The sequence below is a fragment of the Scomber scombrus genome, chromosome 8 (assembly GCF_963691925.1).
Source record: "Scomber scombrus chromosome 8, fScoSco1.1, whole genome shotgun sequence".
NCBI classification, from domain to species: Eukaryota; Metazoa; Chordata; class Actinopteri; order Scombriformes; family Scombridae; genus Scomber; species Scomber scombrus.
In genome coordinates this window covers 14506673-14517634 of record NC_084977.1, presented here as the reverse complement: position 1 = coordinate 14517634, position 10962 = coordinate 14506673, and the positions used below count along the sequence as shown (strand labels likewise).

At 41.3% G+C, this 10962-nt stretch overlaps 1 protein-coding gene across 2 annotated transcripts; it reads right to left on the bottom strand.

Moving 5' to 3' along the window:
- Positions 1 to 1719: 1719 nt before the first annotated feature.
- Positions 1720 to 10958, bottom strand: safb (scaffold attachment factor B). Of its 2 annotated transcripts, none has more exons than XM_062423762.1 (21): positions 10702 to 10958; positions 10292 to 10382; positions 8885 to 8949; positions 8546 to 8749; positions 8400 to 8459; positions 8254 to 8293; positions 7023 to 7449; positions 6612 to 6655; positions 6416 to 6525; positions 6142 to 6291; positions 5414 to 5502; positions 5158 to 5207; positions 4970 to 5049; positions 4687 to 4829; positions 4381 to 4486; positions 3997 to 4205; positions 3673 to 3850; positions 3482 to 3564; positions 3109 to 3167; positions 2856 to 2910; positions 1720 to 2714 (listed from the first exon to the last, which is right to left on the bottom strand). In XM_062423762.1, exons 1-21 carry the CDS (start codon positions 10852 to 10854, stop codon positions 2597 to 2599), a joined length of 2514 nt encoding a protein of 837 aa, XP_062279746.1. In that variant the 5' UTR covers positions 10855 to 10958; the 3' UTR covers positions 1720 to 2596. The 2 variants fall into 2 exon arrangements, with proteins under 2 accessions (XP_062279746.1, XP_062279747.1); XM_062423763.1 differs by having other exon boundaries at positions 3997 to 4193.
- Between the last annotated feature and the right edge of the window lie 4 nt (positions 10959 to 10962).

Below are 10962 nucleotides of genomic sequence, written 5' to 3'. Positions count from 1 at the left end.
ATTTCCTTTCTCTGTTTGAGGTCTCTTCCTGAAACCGCATCTTGGGGTGGATGCATGTTAGGGTGAAATTGGCATTGTTGCAAACTGACAAAATATACACATCTGTCTCAGATAGACAGTATGTAGTCCTGGATTATATAGATGAGGTGCTATTCTGTTATGAGAATTTTACATGAGATGACATCATTTTACTGAGGTGACCAATGAGGAGACATACAGTAGTAGGAGTACAACTTGTCCTCTTAAGCCCCCTGCGAGGTTTGCAATTGCAGACATTAGCTTTCACCTCATTTCTTCAGTCTAGGCTGCAGGTCAAACCAAGTGCTATATATCCCTCGGGACTTCAAGTTGAGTAACAGTCCCTCGGCCATTTAGAAAAGTTCAAGGCACCGGAGTGCAAATACCCACTGTGTGCAGAAAACGTGACAGGATTTTGTAATTTAGTTATTAAAGGACAGCGTCTGTCTTAAAACAACATTGAGACATTGTGCAGTATGTACATTTTTATTAGCCGCTGTAATTTTTCCTCCATTTTCCTAAATTTTAATGCACAAAACACAAAATCCACATTCTTCACTCTGTGATGGAGTCATGGTGGCTAGATGGTACCATGTTTAAAACAAACTTTATGCAGTTACTCAACCGAAGCCATGGCTACTCTTTGCACTACAGGTGCATATCATTGTAAGGTGTTCATCAGGTTCTTGGACATGTGGGAGCATGGTGTGGTGTTTCCTCAAGCTCTGACAGGCTGGTAGTTTATGAAAGGGTTAATCCTGTGATACATTTTTTCAATAAGTTCTTTAGGGTATAATGAGGGTATAATGAGGTAATATTTAAGGATCAACAAGGGACTTTTCTCAGGATGCAGGATCATTTGAAAGTGCCCCCTCCACTCAAAAATATGATTTTCTTCTTGTTCCTACAGTTGGATGTTTGAGCTTCACTGTACAGAATGATGTATGTGCAGTTTGACACGTGAAGGCCATTTTCACATTCATTTGTTAAAAGTAGAAAGCTTCTCTGCACTCATTGAAAATCTGATTTTAAGGGGTGGGCCTACAAGCATGATTTGTGACATTGCAACTAGTTTTGGAAGCCAGTTGTGGCTTATACAAATGTGATGTGTGTGGAAACCCGAAGCATCTGGTGCACACACAGAGAACAGATTTTACAGTGAAGCAGAAAGCATCTTGTGTCGAGCGGATACACTTCTGAAATGAAAAATACTTTCTATATATACTTTCTGGAATTTTTAATGAGGGAAGAGTACATGCTGTTTGAAGGATTGAAACCTATTGTTGAAAACCCAGATTTGAAATAAATTGTTATTCCAAGTATTTTATATTCATCTTAAGATATGACTGGAGGGAAATTCAACCATTTCACATTTGCAGGGTACAAAACAATATCCATCATATGCCAAACTGGTGACTCAAAATTAAATAATCAATACTGAGACAAAGGGCCTGGCTTTGTGCATGATCCAAGAATATTTATGAGCTATATGTTTTTTTTTTTTTTTACTATTTCAACAAATTGTGGTACAATAAATAGGGGGAAAAATAGTTGTTAGTGTCATGCCACCTCATATACTGTTTTTGTATTTTGTTGTGTGAATTCTAATAACTACACAATGTTATACTCAGAAACTGACTTGAGAAAATGTTTTAAAAATAGGCAGAGGGAAAATTTGATTCAGTTGCACCACTGCAAAAAGATGAAAAACTTTTTATTTTTTGTGCATTTTACAAATTAAGCCCCAAGAGATACCAGCAGCTGGTTTTCTCGGACACTGAACTGGCATTCAAAGAAACCAAACAGTGTCAACATGAGGACAACATAACAAAATTTTATGAACAAACCTAAAAACATATTTGAGTTACACGATCTTACTCGATAGATTCCTGGGGTATTTACCACCATCATCTAACATTTACACAAATCAAAACCTACTATGTACAAAAAGAGTTTGGTTTGAAATATTTAAAAAAAAGTCTTACAAGCATGAATTATTAGAATGTAACATTTAATTTAAAAACCTTTTATTCGGCCTGGAAATTTCACCAACCATCCTAAAATAAGAGATGACATCCAAAAAGTAGCTTGAAGCTCAGAACATTAATTACAAGAAGCAGATGAAGATCTCTGCTTTACTGAACATCTGACTGGCCAACGAGGGGCTTACATACATTACAGAGTGGAGAACTTCCAAAATGTTCAGACAGACTGGGATACAGCAAGGAGACTGTGAGGTTAGGTCCATCCAGGTGTCTATAAAACATCTGAAATTACAGCACAAAGCTCTGATATGACTCCACCACAGGTCAGCCCGCTTATACAACACACTTTTGTAAGCAGACGGTTGTGTTATACAGGCAAGGTAGGTAGGACTGCATGAGAAACACAAGACAGGTGATCAAGTGACCAGGGAAATAAGGGTCTCCATCGCAATTGGAAAAAGGAAAGGAATTGTGCGAAAAAGAATTCCTCGTAAGATTTTTTTCTTTTTTTTTTTTGTACAAAAACAAGATGGTCACACCCTCCCTGATGTGACCTCCTCAAACAGTCCAGATGTTGTCTACAGACAGAGGCATCAGTAGCGCCGACCGAAGGCTCCACCCTGCAGCCCACTGCCCTGCATTAGCTGGTTCTGTCTGTTTAGAGCTCCAGAGAGAGACTGAGATGTTCCTGTGTTCATGTAACCTCCACGCCTGGTGACCAAAAACACAAAAACACACAATGAGTGACATTGTTACAACAAATACAGTGGCATGCTCTCATGAACTGAAGTTTTTCTTTGAGAAGGATTATGTCAAAAATGAAACTTAAATCCAACTGTAAAACCAGCTCACCCTGCCATTCCTCCACGTGCCATGTGGCTCTGGCCTGGGATAGCACCGTCTCTACCTGGAACAGAGGGGCAAAACATCAGACACACCGACAAACGACAGTGTTCATAGCTCTACCAATCACCATTAAGCAGGATACCAACTATAAGCAGCTTCAGAACACATTACACCATTTTCTTTCAGGCTGTTGCTATATTTGTGCAACTTGAAGCTACCAGTAGTCATTTCACACAATATAAAGCACAAATATTCATACTTTGCCATGCTCTGTCTCCATCAATCTTCCGTCCCGAGTCCCAGTCTCGACCTCCTTCCCTAAAAGAAAAAAGAAAGACAATACGTATTTTTCACATTATTACCCCTCAGGGAACTCTGGGCTTCCCATACATAAATGTATCTGTGGTGGCCTGCCCAAATAAAACTTTGCCTGCTACTAATTAATTTTCAATTTTTGGAGCTGCACGCCCTGTTCTCACGTTCTCTCTCTCACGCTATCCCAAAGAGATGCAGACACATCTGCACTGACCCATTCTCCCCCTGCTGCATACAAACACTGTTCTCTGAGCTTTTACCCTGTAGTCATATCATGCCATCTGACATGCACATTGATTGCTCAGAGTGATGGTCACCTGGGGTTGATGCGCTTGTCGTAGCCTCCAGTCCACGATTCTCGGCCATCTCTGCCATGTCTCTCTGACCTGTCTGAGAAATGCTGCAAGAAAAGACACCACAGACAGTTAAACCTCACACACACACTGTTCCTGTGCAGTTGCATCAAATTTAAGCTGCTACCATTCATATGTTTCACTATGCCTCTTACCTGGCCATCTCTGTCTGCACCAAGGCCACGAGTGTTGTCCCGCCTGTCCATCAACATGTCGTCTTGGTAACGTCCTCGGTCTCTGTGGTCAAAGTCCTGATAACGTTCCTGTCGACCGAAGTCTGAACGGCCATATCGGTCATCCATGGCCATGCGCTTCTCAGGCCAGTCATCCTTCCTAAAAAAAAAAAAAACAGTGAGCAACAACATCCAGAATGAAACTCATTCATTGAGCTGCATCTCTAGTTGAACCTCTGCTATAAAATAAATCCATTATGTTTCATTATGTTAAGTGTCACTACACTTTGTCTTGTCATCCTTTACCTGCCGTCTACGTCATAAGGCCTCTTAACGGGGCGCCGATCTTGTTCATAGCGCAGCTGTTCTTGCTGTCGTCGCAGTTCTTCACGCTCTCTGAGGATCCTTTCCTGCTCGCGCCGCCTCTCGTACTCTATACGCATCCTTTCCCGCTCCAGGAACTGACGCTCCATGCGGTCCTGGTCAAGGCGCTGCTTCTCAGCCTGTGAATTAAACTATTCATGGGTTAATTAGAGTCAATATGTAATTCATAAGAAAGTAGGGCTGACAATGAGGAATTACATAAAACATAACAGGATATGTTTTCAGCAGGTTACAAATTACTGCAGAGTGTAAGTTGCACCAGGAAGGGGTCAGAAATACTGATGGAAACGAGCTATTTTACTATACCTCCAGCCAGTCTCTCTTCCTGAGCAAGTGCTTCCGCTCCTCTCTCTCCCTGAACAGACGGATTCTCTCACGCTCACGGTCTGGACGGTTGTCACGATCACGGTCACTAGAAGAAAATCAATAAATGAATTTATAAGACAGATGAGGCAGTAGGTTGATAGTGTCCATTTCCTATGAACCTCCACAAGATAATAATCCAAAACTAAGTAAAAGACCAACATTCATTTTAATAAGGTTGCCCTAAACCTTATTATGGTGGGTTGAGATGAGATTGAAGTTTCTAGCTAATTCTTGCATGAACCTTACGTGTATCTGCGTCTCTCCACCTCTCTGATCTCTCTCTCTCGTTGTCTCTGCCTCTCCCTCTCCCTCTGCTCCTTGATCTGGTCAAATGACAAGATGTCTTTCTTCTCTTTACTGAGTGACTTGCGGTCCCGACTCTTTGAGCTCTGGAGAAAGGAGAGAAGGGAAGAAATTAAATTACCAACAACCATAGATTGGCACAGATACATTTAGTGTATCTAGAAATGAGTAAAACAAATTATATTCAGTTGTTTCATGTTTTTTATTGGGAAACCCGTTGACTTACTCGTTCCTTGCTTTTGGTTTTGACGCTGATGACGGGCTCTCCCTTGGACTTATCCATGACTACAGTCCTCTCATTACGCCCTGTTAAAAACTCATACATTATTATTGTCATGAATATAAGTAGATACTTTATATAGTTGAAGTGTTCACTTGATACATACAAGCTATAAATAATCCCACTTCTCTCACCTTTGCCATCTTTTCCCTCTCCCTCAGACTTTTCATCCTTTCCATCAGACCTGCAAAAAACATGAATGTGACTTCAGAGTTCTGTGTATTAACAGTTTCATGACTGTTTTTTCCTCATGTAAAAAAGGGCTTTGAGTGTTAAATCTGCAATGGCTGTAGGTTACCACTTGGGCAAGCCATGCTGAAAATACATGAACACTTGATACTCAAAGGCCCACTCATTTTTCAACATGTGGCAGCTTGTAGGCAGTCTTACTTTGAGTCAGTTGAGTGTCTCCTGTCACTGCCAGACTTCTTGGTGTCATTCTTGTCTGCTGGCTTCTTCCCGGCTGGCTCGTTTTTAGCCTTTAACATTCAAACGGGTTGAAATGATTTATTCAGAAGAGATCCAGTTTCACACTGATCACGTCATACTATAAAAGTGACCACCACCACCTTTTCTGAAGGTGTTATATTTGTGTTTTTCAATGAAAATAACTTTTGTGTCATTCAAGAGCAGTTTTTCTTTTTAAACAACAAAAAAAAGCCCTCCTTGTTGTCAGCATTCATTGTTCTGGACAGTATTTTACCTAAAACAATAGCAGATGGTTAATACTAGACAATACATTCCTATGTCTAACATATTAAATAACTTGCAGGTAGGCTGCATTACAGCCTGAATAAAATCCATGTAGCTGACATTACAACACGTTTAATGAGCATGTGCTGTATGGTGTGCCTAATTACTTTTTTTATTTGTTATACAGGTTTCTAAATAGGACTGCATGCCAGTGTATTTAGGATTGTATCCATCAGCTTAATTTAAATAAATCCATTACACTCTCCAGAACTCAAACTGCACACAGAGGTGATTCAATTAAATAACAGGAAATAGTTTCACACACAAATGATGAAATGAAGATCTTACCGAGATCCGTAAGGCGTTTATCTGGGTGAGATTACTTATTGGAGGACTGTATGCACAAGCGTTCCCTTAACACTTACCCGCTCCACAGAGATCATCCTGCCATGCAGTTCAGTCCTGTGAAGGTGGCTGATACACTTGGTGGCCTCCTCTGTGGAGGACATGGTGACAAAGCCATAGCAGCGAGCCCCGGGGCTCTTAGCATTGGTCACCACTTTAGCTCCAACAACCTGCAGGAAAAGGTCAAAAAGGAGAAGAAAACGTGAAAACAACTCCAGTTATTAGTACTTTACTAATAACTTTGATTAAATGGATTAAATGGCCTGTAAATTCTAACCTGTTTAAGATACCAACCTTGCCATATTTGCTGAAGAGGGTCTTCAGATCAGTCGCTCTGGTAGTGGAAGAGAGGCCGCTTACCCACAGATTCCTGCTACTGCTTGCTGCAGCACCACTTCCAGCGGCTATGCACATAAAAAGTAAGTTAATGACCATTTATCCATTGCATTTGAAGCACTGCAGCAGGAAAGACCTCCCTTAATAAACTCACCCTTTTCATCTTTTGACTCGGCCTTGCCATCCTTTTCCTCAGAACTAGAGACAAAGAAAGAAAGCCATAAACATACAACAGTGAGGACACCTGCGATCTCTCCTCATACAGATCTATATATGCATGTGTAGTATGACATAATACAATATCAACAATGATCCACCCGTCGTGTACCATAGTGCAGTGATTTTAACAGTGAATAAATGGAGCTATACCCTGTGACAGTTCCGATACATTACTTGTCAATGGGTAACTAAGTGGGATACGTGAGTGTAAGTGATGAGAAATGAAAACAGACAAATGCGAACAACATTTTTTACCTCCAAAAGAGCATCCAAATTTTGCTAGCACAAAGGAGCCAATGCAACAGAGATAGCCATTTTGGTTTCTAGTAGACAGAAAGCAACAAACCTCTTTTTCTGATCATCGCCCTCTACAGAAGAGGACTCTTTCACTGTGGAGGCTGAATCCGCAGCAGCTTTCTCTTCTGTCTTCTCATCCGCCTCACCCTTCATAGACCCCATTTCTGAATCAACAGTTTCACCCCCGGTGCCCTGTTCGCTTACACTAACAGCCTGCGAGCTTTTCTTTTCACTGTCAAATGTCTCTTCTGGGACGTTATGCGTGTCCCCAACCTCCTTGGTGTCAGTCTCTGAGACATCCCTGTCGCTCTCCGCATCTCCAGAGGCGGCCTTGTCGGTTTTGGCACCAGTGTCGGACACATTGTCTTCCCCTCCGGCGGTGACAGCTTGCTCTTCTTCAGGGCTCGTCTCGTGGCTCTGGGGTTGATCTTCGTTAAGCGGCTCAGATAAACAAGACCCGGCTACTTTGTCATTTTCTACGGATTTAACAGGAATAGAATGGCACAGAGTTTAATCACTTCTGAAACACAGCAATGGTTAACGAGGAACTGGCAAGGCCTGGATTAGGAACGTCATGACCACTGGCCTGTGCTCTTAGAACTAGTTATTAAAACGATGAAGTAGACCCTAATGAGAGACTGGAAGAGAACCCAAAAGCTGGAGGACAACCAAGCAACTAGAGGGACACACTTTTGCTCATTTCTCAAGTTGAACCACTTCACTCTGTTCACCTGATCCAAAGCGGACAAAGCGTTCAGTGCTGAAGAGAGCCACAAGATCAGCAGTGAGGCAGTAGAGGCTCGCTGCAGTCTGTCATCTTTCAGCCTTGAACTTTTCCAGTGTCCATTTGCATTGACCAGAACTTCAGCTCAAGTCCAGCAGTGTCACAAACAGCTCATTTCTGAGTCAGTGTCTTTAAAAAGTTGTAATCGCTGATGAGTCTTGATGCATCTTCGTTGTCTTGCTCTTCAAGTGGCGACCTAGAAACACTGCAATCATCTGCAACAGCTCACACCTCCCTGACCATGATATTCAATTGCTGTCAATGTGCATCAAATTGTTAACCACTGTTTCAGTACTGCAACATAATCATTGATAACTTTGACCAATCTTAACACTGAAATTATGAACTATGGTTAACCAAATTTCAACACAAAGCCAGCAATTTCCTTTGGGCTTCCAGTCTCTCTTCCTGGTTGAAACTAAACAAAGTGTTTGCATTCCAAGCTCAACACTAGAAAAGATACCTACACCTTCTTCTAACCCTTTCTCTACAGTACCTGTTTCTTCTTTCACGTCGTCTGCCTCTGGATCCTGAGCCTAAAACAAAAAGGATGATGTATTTATGAAAAGAGCAGTTTGAAACATTTAATTTTATGATTGTTTTCAAGATTTACATACGAGAAGTATTTGTAAGGGAGCATACCATATTGATTGAGGAGGACGTCATATATTCATCTTTATCAACGATCTCGGACTCCTTAATCTGACAAAAATACATACAAGTAACATTAAAACTTGCTAGTTACAAAGTTAAACATTTGTAGAAAGGTTTCTGGTCTAGTTTCTCACCTCTGGAACTCCTGCTTCTTCTTCCGACTCGGAAGCTCGGTTGTCATGTTCTTCCTTCATCGCTGCGTCTTCCTCGCCATGAAAATTCTCAACTTCATCATCATCATTATCATCGTCCTCAGCTGGTATTCCATTGTCATTCTCCGTCTCATCCAGGATGTTCATGTCGAGGATGTCCATTTCCTGCATGTTCTCATGTTCATCCTGAAGTTCGTCCAGATAAAGAAAAGGAGAAATTTGTTTAAAAAAACAAAACAAAAAAGAAAACCCAACAGTAACATCCAGAGCAAAAGCATAATGTTAGTAATTAGATATGAAAATCATTTTCAACAATCTTACATGGCCATCGTGGGAATCGTCCTCAATAGTACTGTCCTCTGGTTCATCATTCTCTTGCCTTGAATCTAGAGAATAGAGAATATGCTTTAGTTTAGACCAAGTCATTGGGTGTCTCGCAGGTTATGAACGAAACTTTTCTGTGTCAGGTTCTACATGAGTCAGGCCATCAACTTCCACCCGACACCACAACCCTGCAACAGGTCCTACATGAATGCAAATCAAAATCTTCTGTGATTATTTCATAGTTTGTTTATGCCCATCTTTCTATACATTTACTAATTTGCAGCAAAAAAAATTAAGTGGAAAAGTCAGAAATTTGAGGGGAATTTTTTTTTTTTTGGAAGCAAAAGAGAAAAAAATTGCAACAAAGTGCACAGAAACCACAACTGGGGAATAAATCGTGACACACATTTAGCATGTGACTGAAATGTCAGTGAAGCTTCCACTCCACCTAAGAGGCGAAAAATGGCGTCAGACAACAACATCGGATCAGATTTCTTAAATTAATACATGAAACAAACATGAATGCCATATTTCCATTACATTCAAGGCTTGACTTGCACTCGCACTTTTTTTCCAATACCCCTGCTGCAGGGCATTATTACCTTCACACAGGTATGACTCTGTTCTGTTATACTGCTTCACCTTTAACAAGGTGCTTCTAGTGAAGTGGCAACGGAGTGCACATCCATGTACTGTAGACTTGCAGCTACTCAACATTACATAGTAATTTAATTGGTAAGTGAATATAATGCCTGCAAACACTGAAACATTTTATTATTTCTTATCACAAGCCTCTGTGTTCATCATGGATGTATGTAAGATCTGGATACTGGACTCAAATATTGCGCCTATTTAGTCCAATAAGAATTGCTCGCCTGGCACAAGAGCAAAAAAGTTTATTGCTTCCAGGTTTACTTCTGGGGGTATTCTACCTGCTGAATATGCACAGTATTGTTTCTCCCACTCAGCCTATACCCTGCATCCGAAATCAAATACTACAAACTATTGTCCCTATTATTTGCAGTTCAAGGTGTCCTGTCAATAGTTTTACAGACATCTCTTTTATAATGGTGGTCAATTGGTATATTTTACTTTGGGCCACAAGGGGATTTTTCGCTGCAATACCGCGAGTGACCACTGGGCGAATCTGGAGGCTAGGCTGAGCGGCGGCACCGTATCCAGATCATATTATATATCCACAGTGTTCATGTGACCGCGCACCAGCATGAGGTACCACGAGATGAGAGGATCATATGTCAACTGGCAAAGGACTCTTCAGCATAGTTTCGGTTAAGCAGAAATGAAAGGGGCATGTGCACACATAGACACAACAGACTGTACAGACAGTGACAGTAACGCTACAACATGGTCTCCACTTCACACACATCTCCTGTTAAGCTATACCTTTGGTGGCCCGTTTAGGTGTAGGTTTCTTCCCGGCTGACTCCGGAGCAACAACAATCTCATCAGGATTTCCACCATCTTCTTCAATTGCCTGTTTACGGAGGGTGGAGCAATAACAAACTTTCATTGACTGTAATGTCACAATACAGGACAATTGAAAAACAGCACCACCACATTTAAAAAAAAAAAAAAAAAAGAAAGAAGAAAAAAAGACATGGAAACATTTAGCTGTTTGGCGCAAATGTTAGCAACAGTTCGTGTCAACGGGCCTGGCATACTAACATTAGCGTTGATTAAACATTGGCCTGACATGGTTCATTCGCAAAGACAGAATATGCATTTCGCAGCCTTCTGCATAATCAGGTAAACTTTACATTCATCCAATTAATTTCTTGACTGTTTCACAAGACCTTTTTCAGGCGCTCCGACAGCACGCTCTTGACGCCAGTGGTGTCCAGGTTTCGTCTCTTCAGCTCGGCCTTCAGATCGATAACTCTCAGCTCCGACAGTTTGCGAACCTCTCCGCCTTCCGGAACCTCCACCTCTGTTGATGGATCAGCCATTGTTTTGTCCGTGAAAATATATCTTCAGTTTGAAATAATCCCTCTATGCACTTTATTAACTAATGCTGCACCGCCAAAGGGAGCAGCTAGCTTGCAAAACTACTGCAA

Bases quoted from the DNA above. Each gene is read 5' to 3' on its own strand.
- safb (XM_062423762.1), bottom strand. From the start codon at position 10,854: ATGGCTGATCCATCAACAGAGGTGGAGGTTCCGGAAGGCGGAGAGGTT. The intron at 6,526-6,611 runs GTGAGTTTATTA...TTATGTGCATAG, and splicing joins CGAGTCAAAAGATGAAAAGG to CCGCTGGAAGTGGTGCTGCA. The intron at 5,050-5,157 runs GTGAGAGAAGTG...AGTTTTTAACAG, and splicing joins AGAGGGAAAAGATGGCAAAG to GGCGTAATGAGAGGACTGTA.